Source organism: Medicago sativa, chromosome 8 (genome assembly GCF_051527215.1).
Source record: "Medicago sativa cultivar Bolivia chromosome 8, Bolivia_mono, whole genome shotgun sequence".
Classification (NCBI taxonomy): Eukaryota; Viridiplantae; Streptophyta; class Magnoliopsida; order Fabales; family Fabaceae; genus Medicago; species Medicago sativa.
Genome location: NC_140756.1, coordinates 18,186,231 through 18,209,986, shown reverse-complemented (window position 1 = coordinate 18,209,986; position 23,756 = coordinate 18,186,231). Strand labels below are relative to the sequence as shown.

Sequence of the window (23,756 nt, the reverse complement as noted above, 5' to 3'; positions counted from 1 at the left end):
TCCAACATCCCATTCAATTCTTGCCCCGACTTTCCAATAAAGACTACATCATCTTCAAAACTCATACATCATAGTGCTAGCTATTGGATGTGTTTTAGAAGTGCATCCAAAACTAATGTAAAAAGATAAGGGATTAAGGTTGACCCTCGGTCCAATCCTTATAATGAAAAATACATTGATAGGAATTAGGGTCGACCCTTGGTCCAATCCTTGTTATGAAAAAATCATTGATAATGCTTCCAAAAGACAAATAATAAAATCCTCGAAATAATTTAGACTTCAATAACATTTTTGGCTACAAAGAGTTGTCTAAAAGACTTAAGACCTTTTATAAATAAGATGCGCGATCATTTTCAAAAAATATAAATAAACAGCAAAAAATTAGGAAGGAAAAGTGCAACAACATTTTTGGCTCCAAAAAGTTGTCCAAAAGACTTAAGACCTTTTATAAATACTTTCCAATAAAGACTACATCATCTACAAAACCCATACATCATAGTGCTAGCTATTGGATGTGTTTTAGAAGTGCATCCAAAACTAATGTAAAAAGATAAGGGATTAAGGTTGACCCTCGGTCCAATCCTTATAATGAAAAATACATTGATAGGGATTAGGGTCGACCCTTGGTCCAATCCTTGTTATGAAAAAAATCATTGATAATGCTTCCAAAAGACAAATAATAAAACCCTCGAAATAATTTAGACTTCAATAACATTTTTGGCTACAAAGAGTTGTCTAAAAGACTTAAGACATTTTATAAATAAGATAAGATATGTGAAATATTAAGAAAAAACAAAAACTTAGAAAGGAAAGGTCGATCAAGTTTTTCGGCTCCAAAAAGTTGTCTAAGAGACTTAAGACCTTTTATAAATAAGATTAGAAAGGAAAGGTCGATCAAGTTTTTCGGCTCCAAAAAGTTGTCTAAGAGACTTAAGACCTTTTATAAATAAGATTATAAATAAGATAGATAAGACACAGTCATTTTCTAAAAAAATAGAAAAACAACAAACAATTAGGAAGATAATGTGGAACAACTTTTTTGGCTCAAAAAAAGTTGTCTAAAAGACTTAAGAACTTTTATAAATAAGATAAGATACACGATCATTTTCTAAAAATATAAATAAACAGCAATAAATTAGGAAGGAAAAGTGCAACAACATTGTTGGCTCTAAAAAGTTGTCCAAGAGACTTAAGATCTTTTATAAATAAGATAAGATACACGATCATTTTCTAAAAATATAAATAAAGAGCAATAAATTAGGAAGGAAAAGTGCAACAATGTTGTTGGCTCTAAAAAGTTGTCCAAGAGACTTAAGATCTTTTATAAATAAGATGCACGCTCATTTTCAAAAAATATAAATAAACAGCAAAAAATTAGGAAGGAAAAGTGCAACAACATTTTTGGCTCCAAAAAGTTGTCCAAGAGACTTAAGACCTTTTATAAATAAGATTACAAATAAGATAGATAAGACACAGTCATTTTCTAAAAAAATAGAAAAACAACAAACAATTAGGAAGATAATGTGGAACAACTTTTTTGGCTCAAAAGAAGTTGTCTAAAAGACTTAAGAACTTTTATAAATAAGATAAGATACACGATCATTTTCTAAAAATATAAATAAACAGCAATAAATTAGGAAGGAAAAGTGCAACAACATTGTTGGCTCTAAAAAGTTGTCCAAGAGACTTAAGATCTTTTATAAATAAGATAAGAAGTGCGGTTATTTTCTAAAAAAAATAGAGACACAACAAAAAATTAAGAAGGAAATGTGCAACAACTTTTTTGGCTCCAAAAAGTTGTCTAAGAAACTTAAGACCTTTTATAACTTTTTTGGCTCCGAAAAGTTGTCTAAGAAACTTAAGACCTTTTATAAATAAGATAAGATGATAAATAAGATACGCGAACATTTTGTAAAAAAAAAAAATAGAGACAACAAAAAATTAGGAAGAAAATGTGCAACAACTTTTTTGACTCCAAAAAGTTGTCTAAGTTACTTAAGACCTTTTATAAATAAGATACGCGATTATTTTCTAAAAAGAATAGAGACACAACAAAAAAATTAGGAATGAAATGTGCAAAAACTTTTTTGGCTCCACAAAGTTGTCTAAGAAACTTAAGAGCTTTTATAAATAAGATAGTGACAACAATTAAACTTCACCCTTTCCTCAAAAAAAAAAAAATTAAACTTCACCCTCTTTCCACCATTCCATTTCCAATTCCAATTCCGATTCAAGGTTATTTCTTCACTCTCTCTATTACTCTATTATTTTAAATTATTTTTCTATATTATTCTTCTGTTCCCGAATTTACAAATTAGGGTTTTACTTTGTTTTCAAATTTCAAACCCTAATCGATTTTGATTCATAGCTTTCAAACCCTAATCGATTTTGATTCATAGCTATCTACGTGCATTTGTTTATTGTTTTTAAATAGATAAATTTACTCTCACAGATGAATCAAAATCTTAGCTTGTTACCGCCAAATTGTCTATCAATTTGCAAATGGACAAAACTTTAGGTGCTTTTTAGTATAGTTTTTAATTAAAAATATACTCTTTTTTTGTTATAACAAATTTTGAGAAAATTATGGTTTTGAGGAAATCATTGATATTTTAGGTAAGAACCATACGAAAAACATCTAAACAAATACTCCCTCCGTTTTAAAATGAGTGTCGCTTTAGCCAAAAAAAATTGTTTCAAAATGAATGTCACTTTCAGTTTCCAATGCAATAATAACTTTTTCTTTTCAATTGTACCCTCCAATTAATACTCTGCACACTACTTCCAAAGTATTACTTTTAAAACTAACCAATAGTTAATAAGGATAATTTGGTAAAATAATCATTCTATTTCTTTTACTCATTGCATTTCTTAATATGTGTGTAAACACCTAACACGACACTCATTTTGAAACAGAGGGAGTAATTGAATATTTTAAAAAGGGTTAAATATGTTTTTAGTCCCCATAAATATGTAACTTTTCGTTTTAGTCTCTCTAAAATTTTCCTTCAACTTTTAGTCCCTATAAAATTTTCAATGACTACTTTTGGTCCCTATTTTTAATTTAATTTTTGTATTTTTTAATGAAATTGTGCAGAAATGTGTAAAATATTCTAAAAAAAAATTCCTAAAAAAAATTAGAATTTTTTAACAAAACACAAATTAAATATGAATTTTTAACCGTAAAAAATATAAAAATTCATATTAAATTCATGTTTTGTTAAAAAATTCTGAATTTTTTTTGGAGTGATTCTTATAATATTTTGAATTTTTCTAGAAAATTTTATTAAATAATATGAATTCTACATATGAGTTTACTTTAAAAGAGGGACCAAAAGTGAAGATTGAAAATTTTAGAGAGACTAAAAATTGAAGGAAAATTTTAGAGGGACTAAAACGAAAAGTTGACATATTTATAGGGACCAAAAACATATTTAACCCTTTTAAAAATGATCATTGACTCTATTAAAATGTCAAGTTCGTCCACAAACCGTATATCATTAACTAGTCCCTATATTTTAACAACTTGCTATTAATTTAATTTGGTTCCTATCTCTAACCACTTACTATTAATTTAGTCTCTACTCTCTACCATGTTTTCAGAAGGACTACTATTAATATCAGGACATATTTTATAGTGTCTTACAAAATCAGAGATTAATTTAGTGGTTTACTCATTTTTACTTATTCGTTCGGTTTAATTTTTGTTACTGCATTTTAAGATGACAAAACTTATTTGCATTTCTGTATGTGCTTTGAGTATGGTTCTTAGTTAAAAATACTTTTTTTTTTTATACCAAATCTTGAAAAAATTATGGATTTGAGTTTTTGTAAACACTCTAGTATGTAAATCATGGATATTCTAGAAAGATAGTGCCACCATTTATTATCAATTAGTTACTACTATCTCTAAAAACTTGCTATCAATTTAGTCCCTAACATGTTTTCTGAAGGACTACTATGGGTAAAATTTGTCAGAGTCAAGAACATTTTTGAAATATTCATAATATTATGTACTAATTTCGTGGTTTACTCATTTTTACCGATGCATTTTCTTTAATTTCCATTACTGAGCTGTTGTGTTCCTCATGGAAGTGTTTCCCTCACCATCCAAGAAAACATCTTTCCATTACTGGCACAGATGAAAAATCAAAAGAAGAAAACAATGGCTCACCTTGATGAATCAAGCACCAACCAAGCGAAAGTTTCCCTCACCATCGCCAAACATCTCTTCTCAAAAGAATCAGACAAGAATGTAGTCTTTTCGCCATTGTCTCTCCAAGTTGTTCTCAGCATCATCGCTGCTGGCTCTGACGGTCGTACTCGAAAACAGCTTCTCAACTTCCTCCGTTTCAAATCCATCGATCATCTCAACTCCTTTGTCTCTCATCTCCTTTCTGTCCTCCTCAAAGACGCAGCTTCTTCCGATGGTCCTCGCCTCTCTTTTGCCAATGGTGTGTGGGTGGAGAAAACCCTTTCTCTTCAACCTTCCTTCAAAGAAACCGTGTCTGCCGATTATAAGGCTACTCCCGCTCCCGTTGATTTCATAAACAAGGTATTTTGTGTGTATATCTCCCTCTTTTCATTGCAATCCATGCTCTGCTTTTTAATTTGTGTTATTGATTAATTAATGGATCTCTACTTTCACAAACAATTAGTGCCTTTATTTTATTTCATAACCTTTGAAGCATAGATAATCTTTGTGTTGTTCTTCAAAGATTCAATAGTAATAATAAATAACCTTTCCCTTCTAAATAAGATTGAATAGTGTATATCCCAAATTTAAGTAATATTATGTACACCACACAAATATTCAGGGGTGATGTTGATGAGCACAAATATGCTACCGAACATTCTGATTTTCACTGAGATAAACAAATTTAACGGTGATTATATTTGGATATCCCTACCTTCCCAACATCAATTCAACTTCTCATTTTCTCGCTATCTCTCTCTTTCTATCTATCACATCTCTAATTTATCATATCTTTCACAACAGTCTATTTATTTCTCTCTCAAGGTGTAGATAGAGTGTATGAATGTCGATGAAGTATTTTCCAATAGATAATATGAGATAATATATGCATTTCATACTACTCATAAATCAGTAAACTAAGGAAAATGTTGATGAGAAACATGAAAATATGTCAATGTTGCTTAATTGATGAATGCAACTTTCCTCTTGTTTTATTGCGCCCAACTAATTTAGAACCGCAATTAATATGTGAAAATTAGACTAACAGAAAGTTAATCTCTTTTATTGAAATACTTGTGAAAAGAATTCAACTGATCTATTTGAATAACTGATTTTTAAATTTGATATTGTATTTAAGGCTATTGAAGTGACTAAAGAAGTGAATTTATGGGCTGAAAAAGAGACAAATGGTCTTATTAAAGAAATTCTTCCTCAAGGGTCAGTTGACAGCTTAACTAGACTCATATTTGCTAATGCACTGTATTTTAAAGGAGCATGGAGTAATCCATTTCCTAATTGGAGGACAAGCAAATATGATTTTCACCTTCTGAATGGCAGCTCAGTCAAAGTTCCTTTTATGAGCAGCAGCCTTGACCAGTTTATTAGTGCTTTTGATGGTTTTAAAGTTCTTCGTCTTCCTTATAAACAAGGAAAAGATAAGCGACAATTCTTTATGTACATTTTTCTTCCAAATGCAAAAGATGGACTATCAGCTATGGTTAAGAAAGTGGCTTCTGAATTTGAGTTCCTAGAGCCCAAGCTTCCTTGTAAACAAGTGAGAGTAGGTGAATTACAAATTCCAAGATTCAAATTTTCATTTGGGCTTGAAACTTCTCGTATGATGAAGGAGTTAGGAGTGAGTTTACCTTTCTCTTCTGGAGGTTTGACAAAAATGGTGGACTCTCTTGAAGGTCAAGACCTTTCTGTTTCCAACATATTTCACAAGTCTTCCATTGAAGTAAACGAGGAAGGCACTGAAGCTGCTACAGCCAATGCTGGAATAGGGGCCATGTGTGTGCCAACTGGAATAGACTTTATAGCCGATCACCCTTTCCTATTTCTAATTAGAGAAGATTCGACCCAAACGATCATCTTTGCCGGACAGGTTCTCAATCCTCTTGTTGGGTGATCTTAACTTCTCGTACCGCAGTCAATTGCATCACTCATAGATAACGAGGGGAACTTTTTTTTTTTTTTTAAAAGGAATGCTTTTTTTATGAATATAGATAGTTTAGTGTTTCTGATATGATCTAATTGTAGGACAAATATATTAAGATTATCTTAGTGGTTATGTTACTTCTTTTGAGGCAAATTTATGTTTTGATACGATCTTAATTGTGGTTATTATCTTTTATTATTTAGATCATAAATTACTATTTTGATGCATAATTTCATATTTAGAAATGTACAAAGTAGTTGATGTTGAGAGTTGTTACGTGTCTGGTACTAATTATTTTCCATTGGATGAACAAGAGTTATTGAAGAGATGCTATAAGTTATATGTTGATGAGGCTAGTGAGAGTGGAGAGAAGGCGAGGGAGTTGAGTTACGAGAGGAACACAACAGATGGATCTGTTGAATTAGAGCTTTCATGTATAATGTGCTCTTTCTAGTTCCTTTATATATCTCCAGGAGAACCATGCAACATATTTCATGTTTTCTTCTGTCAAATCTCTCAATTAAAAAATGCTGCAATATGTAGAATGCACATTTTTTTAAGTGGGAAAGTGCACTTTTTTTTGTTTGCCATCACATTGTTTGAATTGGGGATGATGATGCTGATAAATTTAGACTCGTTTCATTCTTTCTGTAATATCCCAAGATTTCCCCTCTAAACTATTACTCTAATATGCTTTTTATCTCTTAATTAGAATTACTAATTAGCACCAAGGGACAATTACTCACAATAACTTGATCGATTATGTATATGATGTATAAGATATCGGGATAGTTTTCCCCTTTTTCTGGCTGGTTGGACATGTTTTTGGGTTATCCAAGACCCCAAATTGCTGATTTTTCATGCAGGAATTGGTTGAATGCAGAGTCTGGGCGCCAGGGCTAGGGCACTAGGCACCAGTGGTCAGAGAGCTAGCGCTAGTTTCAGCACCAGAAGCTGGTGTTCGGGTGCCAGTATGTGTGTTACAAAAATTACTCATTAACTGACTCAGCATGTAGTGTTACAAAAATTCTGTTACAAAATCGGAGACATAAGGATCGAATAGAGGCAGCCTTTACAAGCCGACTCCGCGATTCAACCAGTGACCTTTTATTGGTCTAAGACAATGATCCCCGAAAGTGCAATAAAACTCCCATTTAGTCCCTTCGAGATGATTCTAGGAACTAAATTGATTAACTAAAAATAACTAATACTATCAACTATTCTCAGTTTTATGGATTATTTTGATTTTCAGTTTCGCAGATTCTAAGTTCATTTCAGAGATTAGATTGGTGATTCAGTTCATTATTAACTATTCCAATAAGATAATCTACCACATTTTTTCCAATAGAAACATCGAGGTCTATTAACAAAACAAAACAAAAAAACGTCGAGGTCAAATATTTCAAATGAGTAAATATTCAAAACAGTGTTGTTAAATAGCAACTACAGCGGCACTATCATAGCGGAATTTGGACTAACCACTACTACTCTGCGATTCACTACTTAGTAGTACAGATTATTGTCAAATAGCGGCTATACTGGCTCTGTAACACTGCAGCCTAGCGGAATTTTAACAATCCACTAACTGCAATTACACAACATTGATTTAAACAGGTTTATACTAATACATGCTTAAACAAAATTAGGTAATGTGATGAAGTAATTATAGAAACTTCATATTCATAACTTGAAAAAATTACCAGTGACCTAAAGCGCAAAAAGTTTTGTGGAGTTTTCATGAGGATGATGATAGTTAGGGTTTAGTAATACATGACTAAAACGGGCAATAATTACGATCGCATTTCCGCCATTTTTATCCAAAAATTGCAAAACCTAACGATATTTATACAGATGATTAGTGAGCAACTATCTTGGGGAAAAAAGAGAAAGAGGTCAATTCTGGGGATAAACAGATGATTAGTGAGCAACTATCTTGGGGAAAAAAGAACCAGATTGGGTAAAACTAAATGTGCAAATTTAGTTTTACCCAGGAAAGCTGGTTTTCTTGTGGATTTCTTTTAGTTTTACCACAGGAAGGCTGATTTTCTTGTGGATTTCCTTTAGTTTTACCACCGGAAGCTAAGTTTTCTGGTGGTTTTTATTTTTTCGCAGATTTAGTTTTACCCCATTGTAAATGTAAAAAGAATTATATTAATAAAAATATATTTTATATCTTTAATTTTTTTTTTGGAAAATATATCTTTAATTTTTGGGAAAATATATTTTATTCTTGCATTGAACATTCATCTCATCATTTATATTTTTATGATACAAAGAGGGAAGAGGTGGGTTTGAATGATTTTGAACGGGAGCATTTGCATTCTACATCTTCCTTGATTTTGTCTCTTTCAAAGATTCAATGTAGTATGCATTAGCAAAAGGCGCGTATTCTTTGCTTTAAAGAAGCAGATGCCAACCCAAAAAAAAATTATGGTGTGATGTCGAGTCGAAAACGGTGCAATCTATAACGAGTGTTGAGGTTAATGGTGAGAGGATTGAAGGGGTAAATAATGTTAGAGAAGTAGTTTTTAATCATTTTGAGAATCACTTTAAATATGTACCGGTGGTGAGACATGGTGTAGATAATTTTTTATTCAAGACATGGTTTTCATTAGGTTTGTTACGGGTAGCACTTTGGTGCCATTAAATCTGGGCCATACAAACACATTGTCATTGCATCTGGGCCACACAACACATCTATCTTGGTACCATTAATGACCCAGATTTAATGGCACGGTGCCATTAATGGCATCAAAGTTCTGCCCGTTTGTTACTGAACAAGTTAATAAGTACTCTAAAATATATAAGTAAAATCACATAATTTTGACACTTATCACAAGTGTAGGCCATTGTTGCAGCCATCTGACCTCTGTATAGGGAATGGTTTGGCGAGGTGGCTACGAGTGTAGGCATGTGCTACGATTACCTATAGCACCTTAGGGGTTTAGATCATTTTTTTTAAGGGAAATGTTAATTTGTGCCCTTAAGGCACAAGTTTAGAAGCCAATTGTAGAAACTAATTTTTTTTAAACTGTGCATTTAATGCTTTGAAAGTTTAAAAACTTATTTTTTCAATACAAAACTTATGTTTTTTTTTTTTAGATCCTTAACTTGTGCCCTAAGGGCACAAGTTAACATGACCCTATATTTTATTTCACGATGATAATTTTATTTAAGTAATGCGACAATTGTATATTTTTATTTAATAAAGGGTACAAATTTCTTCGAGTCCGGATACTTAAAATGTATTAATTTTATTCTATATGTATTAATAATTTTACGAAATCGAGTTAATTTCATCTTCATGTGCATCTATTAATTTATGAGTACTTAAAATATGGTCTATTTTATTCTATTCATGTATAACCATTATGATGTTCGCCCCGTATCGTTATGTGACGAGTTTTATTTTCGGATACCATGCACACATAATTTTGGTCATCTTAATTATATGTCTAACCCACCCGGGTAAAGTCGGGTAAATACACTAGTATTGGGACAAAAGGTTTAAAGCCCACCAAAATTTCTATATAAGTTAACTAACGGTGACATCAACTAAACTTCACCCTCTTTCCACGATTTCGATTTCAATTCCGATTCAAGGTTATCTCTTCACTCTCTCTCTATTACTCTTTTATTTTAAATTATTTTTTTATATTATTCTTCTGTTCCCGAATTTAGATATTAGGGTTTTACCTTGTTTTCAAATTTCAAACCCTAATCGAATTTGATTCATAAAATCATACCTATGTACATGCATTTGTTTATTTGTTTAACAGATTAATTTACTCTCACAATTTTGATCCATATTTGTTAATTTTCATTTGAGTAAACCGTCAAATTATAAGACACACTAGTATGTATTATGTAAGTCCATGAGATTATGAATATTTTCAAAAATCACCGATTCTATTAAAATGTCAAGCTTCATCCATAAATTTAACCGTTTATCATCAATTGATCCCCATGTCATGTTTTAGGAAGGACTGATATGAGTAAAATTTGACCGAGTCAGAAACTAATTTGATATATTCATAATCTCAAGAACTTATTTGAGAGTGTCCTTACAACGTCAACGATTAGTTAAAGTTTAGTGGTTTACTCGTTTTCACTTATGCCTTCTGTTTAATTTCAATTACTGCATTGTTGTGTTCCTCATGGAGGTGTTTCTCTCCCTGTGATTGCTTTTCTGGTACAGTTGAAAAATCAAAAGAAGGAAAGCAACAAACAATGACTCACAAAAAAAAAACAAAAAAAACAAACAATGGCGAAAGTTTCCCTCACCATCGCCAAACATCTCTTCTCAAAAGAATCAGACAACAACGTCATCTTTTCGCCATTGTCTCTCCAAGTTGTTCTCAGCATCATTGCTGCTGGCTCTGAGGGTCCTACTCAACAACAGCTCCTCCGTTTCAAATCGATCAATCATCTCAACTCCTTCGTCTCTCGTCTCCTTTCAGTCCTCCTCAAAGATGCAACTTCCTCCGATGGTCCTCACCTCTCTTTCGCCAATGGTGTGTGGGTGGAGAAAACCCTTTCTCTTCAACCTTCCTTCCAAGAAACCGTGTCTACCGATTATAAGGCCACTCTTGCTTCTATTGATTTCATAAACAAGGTATGTTTGTGTGTGTATCTCCCTCTTTCAATTGCTATCCATGCTATGCTTTTATTTTGTGCTAATTGATTAATTAATGGATCTTTACCTTCACAAACAATTAGTTTATTTTATTTCATAACCTAATTTAGAGCAAATTTTATTTTCCATTTGAAGCATAGATAACTTTTGTGTTGTTCGTCACTAATAAATCGTAAGCATTTAGTTGAGAGTCGGTTCTTGCTTAAAAGGATGAAGTGCGTGATGGAAATGTAAAATCATCCATGTAACTTCAATCAAGTACTTAAGATTGTCTTTAAATTGGTGGTACAGGATGTAATGGAGTGGAACGAAATAGTTTTGATAATATCCATATCCTAAAACTGCTGGCTAGTTTTGATACTAAAGCTTCTAAAGACCTAGTGTCCTAAAGATGAATCGTTTTCTCCTTTTAATATGGTTCCTCAAAGGTTGAATAGTAATAATACCCTTTCCCTTCTAAGTAAGATTGAATAGTGTATATCCCAAATTTAAGGAATATTATGTACACCACACAAATATTCAAGGGTGATGTTTTTTTGAGGGGATTCAGGGGTGATGTTGATGAGCACAAATATGCTACGAACATTCTAATTTTCACTGAGATAAACAAATTTAAGTGTGATTATAGTTGGATATCCCTACCTTCCCAACATCAATTCAACTTCCCATTTTCTCGCTATCTCTCTCTATCTATCTATCACATCTCTAACTTATCATATCTGTCACAACAGTATTTATTTCTCTCTCAAGGTGTAGATGGAGTGTATGAGCGTCGATGAAGTATTTTCCAATAGATAATATGAGATAATATATGCATTTCATACTACTCATAAATAAGTCAACTAAGGAAAATGTTGTTGAGAAACATGAAAATATGTCAATGTTGATTTATGCTTAATTGGCTAGGTTGGATGGTCAAACTGAGTCTTACTGGTTCAAGGTTGAACCGACTGTGATAATACTTAAACTATTCATTCATATTCAAAGATTTTTCCCTTTGTATAGGACTTAGCATTTAGATATGCTTCTCCAAAAGAATTAAAGGCTAAGACTAGCCATTTGAGTAGGATTTTGAAGTTACAGCTTTGTGTTTATCTAGAAGGGAAAAGTGATTTTTATTAATACCCTTTGTCTATTGTAGCATACAACTATTCGACCAAAATGATTCTAGAGTAGCAAGTATCAATTTCTATGTAAACAATTGATGATAGTCATTCAAAAAATATAAATAATAATTGATGAATGCAACTTTCCTCTTGTTTTAGCACCGCAATATGTGAAAATTAGACTACGATAAAGTTAATCTCTTTTATTGATATACTTGTGAAAAGAATTCAACTGATCTATTTGAATAACTGATTTTTAAATTTGATGTTGTATTAAGGCTATTGAAGTGACTAAAGAAGTGAATTTATGGGCTGAAAAAGAAACATACGGCCTTATTAAAGAAATTCTTCCTGAAGGATCGGTCTACAACTTAACCAGACTCATCTTTGCTAATGCACTATATTTTAAAGCAGAATGGGTTTATCAATTTTTTGATTATCATACCAAAAACTATGATTTTCACCTTCTGAATGGCAGCTCAGTCAAAGTTCCTTTTATGAGCAGCAACCTTGATCAGATTATTAGAGCTTTCGATGGTTTTAAAGTGCTTTGTCTCCCTTATGAGCAAGGTGGAGATAAGCGACAATTCTCTATGTACATTTTTCTTCCAAATGCAAAAGATGGACTATCGGCTATGGTTGAAAAGGTGGCTTCTGAATTTGAGTTCCTAGAGCCCAAGCTTCCTTATAAACGAGTGGAAGTAGGTAAATTCAAAATTCCAAGATTCAAATTTTCATTTGGGCTTGAAACTTCTCGAATGATGAAGGAGCTAGGAGTGATTTTACCTTTCTCTTCTGGAGGTTTGACAAAAATGGTGGACTCTCTTGAAGGTCAAGACCTTTCTGTTTCCAACATATTTCACAAGTCTTCCATTGAAGTAAATGAGGAAGGCACTGAAGCTGCTACAGTCACTGCCAGAATAGGGACCCAAGGTGTGCCAACTGGAATAGACTTTATAGCCGATCACCCTTTCCTATTTCTAATTAGAGAAGATTCGACCCAAACGATCATCTTTGCCGGACAGGTTCTCAATCCTCTTGTTGGGTGATCTTAACTTCTCAAACCGCAACCAATTGCATCACTCATAGAAAGCGAGGGGAGCTCATTATTTTATTTTTTTGAAAGGAATGCATTTTTTATGAATAGAGATAGTTTAGTGTTTCTGATATGATCTAATTGTGGGACAAATAGATTAAGATTATCTTAGTTTTTATGTTATTTCGTTTGAGGTTAATTTATGTTTTGATACAATCTTAATTGAGGTTATTATCTGTTATTATTTAGATCATAAATTATTATTTTGATGCATATTATCATATGTAGAAATGTAAGTAGTTTGAGAATTGTTATGTGCCTGGTTAAGTATGTTCCATTGGATGTACAAAGAGTTATTGAAGTAATGCTCTAAAATGTATTTTGAATCATGAGCTGGTTGAGATTATTAAGTCTAAGTATATGAAAGCTGTGTTGAAAGTTTGGATTGATGAGAGGAACAAAACAGATGGAGTCTGTCCAATTTGTTGAATTGGAGCTTTCGTGTATGAAGTTCCTTAATCTCTAGGAGAACTATATGTAACATGTTTCATGTTTGCTTTTTTCCATTCTTGCAATTAAAAATTGCTGTAACATGTAGTATGCACATTTTTTTGTTTGTTTGTCACACATTGTGTTTATTTATATTGCGGATGATGATACTGACAAATTTAGACTCGAGTTTATTAAAAGGAGAAAAGTTATAACTCATTTCGTTCTTCCAATTTTTTAAAATGTAAACTTTTATTTGGTGATTCAGTTTTGTCATAAAATACCGAAACAATAAACTGAAGCTTAAGAAATAGATGAAGATCTTTTTCATATTAGAAATGAAAATTCGTAATTTAATCTTTAAAAATGTTAACATTTGGCTAAATTAGTTCTTTTTAGATATAGGTTTTATGTATATTTAAGAAAGTAAATTGACCTGAAAAATATTTAGCATCAATTATACAAAGTTAGGTAAAGGATTTCAGTGATTGGAATATGTTACTAATATTCTCAAGTCGAATGTTCATGGCCTTCTTTTATTGAGACGGTTGTGTTCTTATATTGTCATATATTTTGAGGGGTTAACTTCTTGGAACTATTGATATACTGTCAAATCTGCTGACATGCTCACATATGTATTGGCCTTATTTTTCATTTTGTCCATTATTCACCAAACTCCGTCTAATAGCTTACTAGTAGAAATTTACTATACTATTCTATCATATTATGTCAAGTACTTGTAATTGTACCAATCATACAAAATCATAAAGAGCACATTTGAATATGCACACGTTATTTAGATTTGCATTTAACTAAAATTATTGATAAGTGTAAAAGTTGGACCCTGTAGTTAAACTAATATGCGACACTTCCACTTCCCAAGTTAGATATGCCTAGAATAATGAATCGTTTGTCCCTAATATAATCTGTCTCTGTCTCTCTCATAAGATTGCCTTCTTATACTCTTCTGTTTGCCTCTTCCTTTTGCTCACAAGAACAACATCTCTCGTTTCTCTATTGCTTTTTCTCTCGCTTATATATGGCAGGTACTGCCTATAAGGATCTCTCTGAAGATCTAAGACAGGTCCTCCAACACTTGCGGTACACGGTCGACATTTCAGTTGAAACTTGGACAACAACCGAGCTCGCGCGACACTTTATAACAACAGAGTTTCATTGAAAATGTCAAAACATTCAATCTTATCAATATGGAAGTTTTCCCTTACACTGTATTCTCCTTGGCGATTCAACATGGTTTCTGGACTGAAAACTGTAAATGTACTCCCACAACCATGATGAAGTTTTGTAACTTCCTCAAATCAAAACAAGGGTCTGAAATCCTCGCTAATTTTCAGAAGAAAGTAGAACTTTGCTTAAACGATAATTCCTTTGAGCATGTACATATGCTGAGTAGGCTGAGTCGTCAACGAACGGAGTTTGCTGATGAAAGGAAGAGGCAGACAGCTGAGATTGAAGCAGATATTGCTGACCACCGTCGTCAGATTGTTTTGCTGGAGAAAAAACTGGATATGGAGATAGTTGAGGTTGAGAGTTGTTATCTCCCAGCTTCTCAGTATGTTCCATTGGACGAGCCGGAATTATTGAAGAGATGTTATAATATGTATGTTGCTAAGACTATTAGGAGTGAGGAGAAGGTGAAGGAGTTGGATCAGGAGCTGATTCAGTTTATTAAGTCTGAATATGAGGAAGTTGTGAGTATGGAACATATGAGTGATTTCATGGAGGATGAGAATAGGAAACGTGCGTTGAAAGTTTGGACTGATGACAGGAACAAAACAGATGGTGTCTCACCTTAATTGAGGCTTTTATGTACTCTTTCCAGTTCTTAAATTTCTAGGAGACCCATGCTACAATGTTTTCTTTGTCAAGTGTTTGCAATTAAAAAATGCTGTCATATGCAGAAGGTCCTTTTTATATGTTAGATTGTGGTTTTTGGATGCATTAGAATGAAAATTTATGCTATTTCATTGAGCCTTTTTTGAATGTTGCCACTACAAGGTTTGTTTTACTGCTACTGTACTTTAGAGTAAATGGATATAAAGGAGCTACTAGAAAATAGTTATCTCTTTTTTTTTTCTTATTATAAACAAAACAAAAACACTGTTATCAATAGCAACGTAATCTCCCACAACCATGATGAAGTTCTGTAATTTCCTCAAATCCAAACAAGGGTCTGAAATCCTTTCTAATTTTCAGAACAAAGCCGCACTCTCCAAAAATGATTTTTCCTTTAAGAAGGACTGATGAGAAGAACAAAACAGATGGTGTCTCCAAAAATTAGTTGTACTCTTTCTAGTTCCTTAATCTCTATTATCTAGGAGAACCGTACGACATATTGTTTACTTCTGTCAAATCTTGCAATTAGAAAATGTTGTAGTATGTTGCAGACAATGCTAATTAATATGGAATCAAAAGCATTGAAAGGAAAAAATTTATACTCCTAAAGAATGGAGATCTATTTCCCCTCTCTTTCTCATTTTTTGATCAAAATTAAATCATGTGAAACTTGGATTATGTTAAAATATATAGGAACAAGGAGGCTTCTTCCAATCTAAAACCTTAACAAATTCTCACATGTTCAAAATAAAAGAGACAATTTTTTGGGGTAAAGAACTAGACCTCTCTAAGTTCTAAAACCAAATGCACCCCGTTTCCTTCTTGTTTCTTTCTTCATCTTTAAGAAATTTGAATCTATAAGGTTTTCAAGAGAGGTTCCCTTTCTACTTCGAACTCTTCCGGCTTCTTTCAAAAGCTCAAACAGTCTTTTCTTTTCATCATCAACATCCGGATTCGCAGTTCCAAGTTTTTCTTCTCTCATTTTCAGTATGTATTCCAATATCTGAATGGCATCTTCAACTCTGTACAAAATAACATAAAAGAGAATTATTTTCATCCACCGAGAAGCAATCAAATTGTCCATGTATTTGCAAGACAACAGAAAGAGGAGAAACCAAACAATGCCAAAGTGTGCTTCGGACATGCATAATGATATAATGAAAAACAAATCCTAGGGTAGGGGGAGTGATGTTACGAATTTATATTCTCCACGTTCATCTTATCACTGATCTGAACCGTCAGACTAGATCGAATGACATAGGCCCATACTCGTATTTTGGACTCAATTAACAAAAGTAATTTGGTACATGAACCAGATTGTGTGACTATGTCAAATGCGTGATTCTCCAACTGCAGAAAATTTGGATCCCGTGACTTAGAATTTGGTTTAGACGCAGTAACTGCGTCACACAACTATTGATCCTGAGAATCCAATTTAAATCAAAGATCGAGATCATTTAAAATTGATTTAGCGTAAAAGTTATCCTAACTGTGCAATCTCAAATCAATGGGCGGGATTGATTGCTACGTGATATTTTCACTCCAGGCGATTCAGATCCATGGATTTACAATACAAATGTAAACAATTTTTATTTTATTTTTTATAAAACAAAGAAGGAAAAAAAAAATTGTTTACCTGCCCAAGGCATCATAAGTTGCAGCAAGGTTGCTATACACTCCAAGAGTGTCCAAATGATAGGTTCCATATTCCCTCTCCAATATCTCTCTAGCTTCTTCAAAATGTGTGGCGGCCTCTTCAATTTTATACAGTTGAACACATGCCAAGCCCATCTGGTTCAACACAAATCCAAAAAACGCAGATTTCCTCTCCCCACCGGCTCTCAGCTTGGTGACAGCATTATCAAAAGATTTCCAAGCATCCACATGCCGGCCGACCATGTAGAACATCACTCCCATTTGAGCTTCAATTCCTGCCACCGTCCTATATTGTCCCGGGATACCCTCCAATAATTTCACAGCCTTCTGCAAAAGCTTCAACGCCTCCTCGGGCTCGTTTAGAGCTTCGTAGATTGCAGAGATTTCAGTCAATCCACTCGCAATCTCTCCGGCGGTTATTCCAGGCGTAGGTTTACTGTATATTCTTAACGCATTTTCGCAATAGGATGTTGACTCTCGTAATTTTCCAGTCTTGCAGTAAAGATCTGCGAGTCGAATGTACACTAAAGCAACAGAACTGTGATTTTCACCCTTGGTGGATTTGAACACTGTCAGCGCTTTCTGATAGGCGAAAACAGCTTCGTCGAAACGAGACAGCGACGAGTAAATATCTCCGATGCTAACATCAATAGCTGCAACCTCATTATCTTGTCCGTTAGCAATCATTGCCATGCTGGCTAGGACAAGATGCTCAAGTGCTGGTTCATAATCTCCCTTTGCTTCACAGATAAGGGCCATGAGGCGCCGGTCTGCTGCTTCTGTAAGAGAAGCGGGTGAGCAATGCTCCCTATGAATTTCCAATGTCTTCTTGCAGAAGTGCTCTGCATCGTCGAATTGCATGGCTTGAACATGGGCTTCAGCTAAGTACCTGCCGTTTAAGGTAACCAATTAGATCGAATACATTTCAGCACCTATCACATGAATGTTCTAGTTGAATTCTATGAAAAAATTGGATTCTATATACCAAATCATAACAGTCTTAATTAAAATCAATATTGTTAGTAAGTAGTCCAATTCATTTTTAGTCCAAAGTAGACTAAGAAAAGTTCTCGAACTTCAAACATTCTCCCTGGTTATACTTCCTCCCAAGATTTTAAAGCTAATCCTTCACTTCGCATAGCCAGAGAGAGAGTTTTGTTATGTCTGAGGGAGTTCATCCCATTAAATACTTACATGCTTGAGAATCTGCAAGACTGCAACCATTCGCCAATCCATCCCCAATTCACAGCAGATTCCAAAGCCATTACATGGCCACAGCCACATAGTCAACAATACAATACTAAAATTACTACATTTGAGAAAATGCATAAACTAAAATTATACTGCAAAATTTGAGAAAATGACTAAATTGATTGACTTCTTCAATGATCATTTCCCAATTAGGTGATGCCCCCACCCGCTAAATTTAAAACTAAAATCACATCACTAAACATGCACTTACGGCCTAAGTGCACCAAAACAAAAAGAAAAGTACAAACAACCATCACCAACAAACATAATAATATCAATACATAAACATCAATATTCATCTTTCTTATCCTTATCTCCTCTTTCTTTATCCATCATCAATATCATCTTACGTGACATTTGTGCATAAAAATATTTATGAAAGTAACATTACATTGCATATATGTGTATGTGAAGACATCAAAACAAGACATGTTAATAACTTTACCTGCAAGTCTCAGCAACTCTCGGGTCGGACTTACCCAAAATATCCATTTGAATCTTCAAACCCGACTCATAACACAAAATGGATCTATCCAACAATCCAGTCATAGAATAAGTATCACCAAGTTGCATATATCCAGAAAACTTCACCATAGCATGACCCGACCCGTTTTCGACATCCAACAACAAAATAGACCGTTCCAACTCCTCAATAGCCTCATCCAAATTCCCCAAGCTACAATAAATTGCAGCAACAACATGCAAACAAGTGGCAAGATCCACACCTGGACCCGAAACCCGTTCAAAACATTTGGATGCCCGAATTGCATAATCCAGAGCCTTTTCTGGATTCTCACCAGAAGCTATGGTATCTCTTGCCATCTTCAGAAGAAATGGACCCAAATCAGGATTCTCTAAGGAAGATTCATCAATGATTATTGTTTTCTTTATGGTTTTCCTCATCGCCGGTGATGGGTCCCGGTGGTTATCATCGTCGGTGGCCTCACTTTGCGGTGGTTCACGGAGGAAAACACCAAATGATTGCATTTGAGGTGGGGTTTTCACTGTTAACTCTGTCATTGTTGAACAATCAATACCCACAATTCAAAATTCAAAATTTCTTCATACCCATGATTCAAAATTTAAACTTTCTTCACACCCAAGTTTTAAAATTGAAATTTTTTCACATCCATGAATCAAAATTTAAGCTTTCCTCATACCCATTATTCAAAATTGAAAATTTCATCATACCCACTATTCAAAATTGAAAATTTCATCATACCCAATATTCAAAATTGAAAATTTCTTCATACCCATTATTCCAAATTGGTTTAACAAAAAAGGGAAAAATTCATTTTTAATTTGAATAGACCTATGTTTAAAAATTCTGGTTTTTGGGTGAAAAAACATACTTAATTTTTTTGATATTTTTTTCTAAGCTATTGAATGTGTATATATATAATTACAACGAAGAAGTGTGGGAGAAGATTGAAATGAGTATAGAAGTGAGTGTGAGAAGAAAAAGAGAGTGAAAAAGGAAAAAAGTGGAAGAGAAGTGGATTAGGGATGGTAGTAGTGGAACGTTGCTTGAAAGAGACGACTTGTAATAATGAAATTTGAATACTTTAATTTCAGAACAAGCTTCACAAGGAAGAAAGGCAAGAACAGAGTCACAATTTCCATGATTCTGTTTTTGGATTGAGATTGGAGTTTCAGAAAATTTATGTTGTTTAATTTTTATTATGTCTTTGATGATTTTTATAGTATAGCTTTCTTTTCTAGTAAGAATGCATCCTTCAGGACTAGTTGTTTGTTGGATGTGACAATGTACATGTTCTTATTTCTTACTATACTTTTCTTACACCAAATTCATTAAGTGCTAAGTAAATAATATTGGATCAAAGAAAATGGGACATGTTCTTTAGATTAAATCATACTTCCTTCTATCACTGTTATAAGCAAAACTCTATTTTTTAGATAATAATTAATGGATTCAGTCTATAATAAAGACTAGATACGTTAATTATTCTATGTATCTAAAAAGTTGAGTTTTGCTTATAATAGTGACCAAAGGAAGTATGTTTGTTACCTAAACTAGTTTTATTGTACAAGAAAAATTGAATACTTAACAATTAATTTTTTAAATTTAAAGAGTGTGGTTATAAGTGTGCTTCTTTTTTTTTTTTGTTGGTACAAGTGCTTCTTTATATCTAATGTTCGAATTTTCAAGTATCAATAATTTTTATGTTAGGTTAGTTCATTGAAAATTTTGCTCGACTTCAATGAACTTTTTGTTAATGGACGGTGCGATGGATCTCTCAAATTAATCGATCCTTGAAATAGATACAGTATTATTTTTTAAAAAAAAATATAAGCTTACTTGAAAATATAATGATTTCTTATTTGACAATGGTATAAACTATTTTACACCTTTGTTAAATTCTATTATTATACTAAAAAAAATTACTTAAATGATCTAAATCCATAAAACATAAATACGAAAACAAAATGATTAGTCATACATTTTTCTTTTGCTATAATAGTACATATATAATGCAAAATTGATTGGGTTGCTTAAGTAATAGTATGTGGATGGTGAATGCCCAATAGTGAAAAGAGGAGCTAGGAAGAATGACCTATCTCTTCAGTAGTTTGAGATTCTAAATGACACAAAATTAGAAGTTTTTTTTAATGTGTATATCCAAAAATAGAGTGGACAATTAGAAGTTTTATTAGAAGTGAGAAAAGGATTGTCCATGATAAATTATAGCAAAAATATTATTCAAAGGGTAAACTTTCAACAATATAATAATTTAGAGGAATTCCGTATATAATGTATGTGAATGCTTGGCAACAAAGTTTTCATTTTAATCATATAAAAAAAAAAAAGTTTCCCTCACCATCGCCAAACATCTCTTCTCAAAAGAACCAGACAACAACATCGTCTTTTCACCATTGTCTCTCCAAATTGTCCTCGGCCTCATTGCTGCTGGCTCTGAGGGTCCTACTCAACAACAGCTTCTTGACTTCCTCCGTTTCAAATCCATCAATCATCTCAACTCCTTCGTCTCTCGTCTCCTTTCGGTCCTCCTCAAAGATGCAACTTCCTCCGATGGTCCTCACCTCTCTTTCACCAATGGTGTGTGGGTGGAGAAAACCCTTTCTCTTCAACCTTCCTTCCAAGAAACCGTGTCTACCGATTATAAGGCCACTCTTGCTTCTGTTGATTTCATAAACAAGGTATGTTTGTGTGTGTATCTCCCTCTTTCAATTGCTATCCATGCTATGCTTTTATTTTGTGCTAATTGATTAATTAATGGATCTCTACCTTCACAAACAATTAGTTTATATTATTTCATAACCAAATTTAGAGCAAATTTTATTTTCTATTTGAAGCTTTTGTGTTGTTCGTCACTAATAAATCGTAAGCATTTAGTTGAGAGTCGGTTCTCCGTTCTTGCTTAAATGGATGAAGTGCGTGATGGAAATGTAAAATCATTCATGGACCTGATGTAATGGAGTGGAATGAAATACAGAAACAGTTTGTGATAACATCCATATCCTAAAACTTCTGGCTAGTTGGTTGATGATATGATACTAAAGCTTCTAAAGACCTAGTGTCCTAAAGATGAATCATTTTCTCCTTTTAACATGGTTCTTCAAAGAGTTAATAGTAATAACAATCTTTCCCTTCTAATTAAGATTGAATAGTGTATATCCCAAATTTAAAGAATATTATGTACACCACACAAATATTCAGGGCTGATGTTTTTTTGAGAGGATTCAAGGGTGATGTTGATGAGCACAAATATGCTACCGAACATTCTAATTTTCAGAGATAAACAAATTTAAGGGTGATTATATTTGGATATCCCTACCTTCCCACATCAATTCAACTTCTCATTATCTCGCTATCTCTCTCTCTTTCTATCACATCTTTAACTTATCATATCTGTCACAACAGTATTTATTTCTCTCTCAAGGTGTAGATGGAGTGTATGAGCGTCGATGAAGTATTTTCCAATAGATAATATGAGATAATATATGCATTTCATACTACTCATAAATAAGTCAACTAAGAAAAATGTTGTTGAGAAACATGAAAATATGTCAATGTTGATTTATGCTAATTGGTTAGGTTGGATGGTCAAACTGAGTCTTAGTGGTTCAAGGTTGAACCGACTGTGATAATACTTAAACTATTCATTCATATTCAAAGATTTTTCCCTTTGTATAGGACTTAGCATTTAGATATGCTTCTCCAAAAGAATTAAAGGCTAAGACTAGCCATTTGAGTAGGATTTTGAAGTTACAGCTCTGTGTTTATCTAGAAGGGAAAAGTGATTTTTATTAATACCCTTTGTCTATTGTAGCATACAACTATTCGACCAAAATGATTCTAGAGTAGCAAGTATCAATTTCTATGTAAACAATTGATGATAGTCATTAAAAAAATATAAATAATAATTGATGAATGCAACTTTCCTCTTGTTTTATTGCATCCAACTAATTTAGCACTGCAATATGTGAAAATTAGACTAACAGAAGTTAATCTCTTTTATTGAAATACTTGTGAAAAGAATTCAACTGATCTATTTGAATAACTGATTTTTAAATTTGATGTTTTATTTAAGGCTATTGAAGTGACTAAAGAAGTGAATTTATGGGCTGAAAAAGAAACATACGGCATTATTAAAGAAATTCTTCCTGAAGGATCGGTCAACAACTTAACCAGACTCATCTTTGCTAATGCACTATATTTTAAAGCAGAATGGGTTTATCAATTTTTTGATTATCATACCAAAAACTATGATTTTCACCTTCTGAATGGCAGCTCAGTCAAAGTTCCTTTTATGAGCAGCAACCTTGATCAGATTATTAGAGCTTTCGATGGTTTTAAAGTGCTTTGTCTCCCTTATGAGCAAGGTGGAGATAAGCGACAATTCTCTATGTACATTTTTCTTCCAAATGCAAAAGATGGACTATCGGCTATGGTTGAAAAGGTGGCTTCTGAATTTGAGTTCCTAGAGCCCAAGCTTCCTTATAAACGAGTGGAAGTAGGTAAATTCAAAATTCCAAGATTCAAATTTTCATTTGGGCTTGAAACTTCTCGAATGATGAAGGAGCTAGGAGTGATTTTACCTTTCTCTTCTGGAGGTTTGACAAAAATGGTGGACTCTCTTGAAGGTCAAGACCTTTCTGTTTCCAACATATTTCACAAGTCTTCCATTGAAGTAAATGAGGAAGGCACTGAAGCTGCTACAGTCACTGCCAGAATAGGGACCCAAGGTGTGCCAACTGGAATAGACTTTATAGCCGATCACCCTTTCCTATTTCTAATTAGAGAAGATTCGACCCAAACGATCATCTTTGCCGGACAGGTTCTCAATCCTCTTGTTGGGTGATCTTAACTTCTCAAACCGCAACCAATTGCATCACTCATAGAAAGCGAGGGGAGCTCATTATTTTATTTTTTTGAAAGGAATGCATTTTTTATGAATAGAGATAGTTTAGTGTTTCTGATATGATCTAATTGTGGGACAAATAGATTAAGATTATCTTAGTTTTTATGTTATTTCGTTTGAGGTTAATTTATGTTTTGATACAATCTTAATTGAGGTTATTATCTGTTATTATTTAGATCATAAATT

At 33.2% G+C, this 23,756-nt stretch overlaps 3 protein-coding genes and 2 pseudogenes across 5 annotated transcripts; 4 read left to right on the top strand and 1 right to left on the bottom strand.

Moving 5' to 3' along the window:
- The first annotated feature begins 2,191 nt into the window (after positions 1 to 2,191).
- Positions 2,192 to 6,310, top strand: LOC146897494 (serpin-ZX-like). Of its 2 annotated transcripts, none has more exons than XM_085735544.1 (3): positions 2,192 to 2,235; positions 4,142 to 4,555; positions 5,334 to 6,310. In XM_085735544.1, the coding sequence occupies exons 2-3, from the start codon at positions 4,142 to 4,144 to the stop codon at positions 6,102 to 6,104; spliced, it is 1,185 nt and encodes a 394-aa protein (XP_085591670.1). In that variant the 5' UTR covers positions 2,192 to 2,235; the 3' UTR covers positions 6,105 to 6,310. The 2 variants fall into 2 exon arrangements, with proteins under 2 accessions (XP_085591670.1, XP_085591671.1); XM_085735545.1 differs by lacking the exon at positions 2,192 to 2,235 and adding an exon at positions 3,927 to 4,013.
- Positions 6,311 to 9,711: 3,401 nt separating this feature from the next.
- LOC146897493 (serpin-ZX-like) lies at positions 9,712 to 13,160 on the top strand. Its single transcript, XM_085735540.1, has 2 exons — positions 9,712 to 10,749; positions 12,155 to 13,160. The coding sequence occupies exons 1-2, from the start codon at positions 10,399 to 10,401 to the stop codon at positions 12,923 to 12,925; spliced, it is 1,122 nt and encodes a 373-aa protein (XP_085591666.1). The 5' UTR covers positions 9,712 to 10,398; the 3' UTR covers positions 12,926 to 13,160.
- A 1,203-nt stretch (positions 13,161 to 14,363) lies between these two features.
- Positions 14,364 to 15,295, top strand: LOC146897492 (uncharacterized; annotated as a pseudogene).
- Positions 15,296 to 15,853: 558 nt separating this feature from the next.
- Positions 15,854 to 19,833, bottom strand: LOC146897491 (protein KINESIN LIGHT CHAIN-RELATED 1-like). The gene is made up of 3 exons (XM_085733817.1): positions 18,611 to 19,833; positions 16,895 to 17,803; positions 15,854 to 16,280 (listed from the first exon to the last, which is right to left on the bottom strand). Exons 1-3 carry the CDS (start codon positions 19,183 to 19,185, stop codon positions 16,046 to 16,048), a joined length of 1,719 nt encoding a protein of 572 aa, XP_085589943.1. The 5' UTR covers positions 19,186 to 19,833; the 3' UTR covers positions 15,854 to 16,045.
- Positions 19,834 to 20,402: 569 nt separating this feature from the next.
- LOC146897490 (serpin-ZX pseudogene) lies at positions 20,403 to 23,745 on the top strand (annotated as a pseudogene). Its single transcript, XR_015023138.1, has 3 exons — positions 20,403 to 20,409; positions 20,996 to 21,345; positions 22,740 to 23,745. The product of XR_015023138.1 is annotated as a serpin-ZX pseudogene (transcript).
- Positions 23,746 to 23,756: the final 11 nt, after the last annotated feature.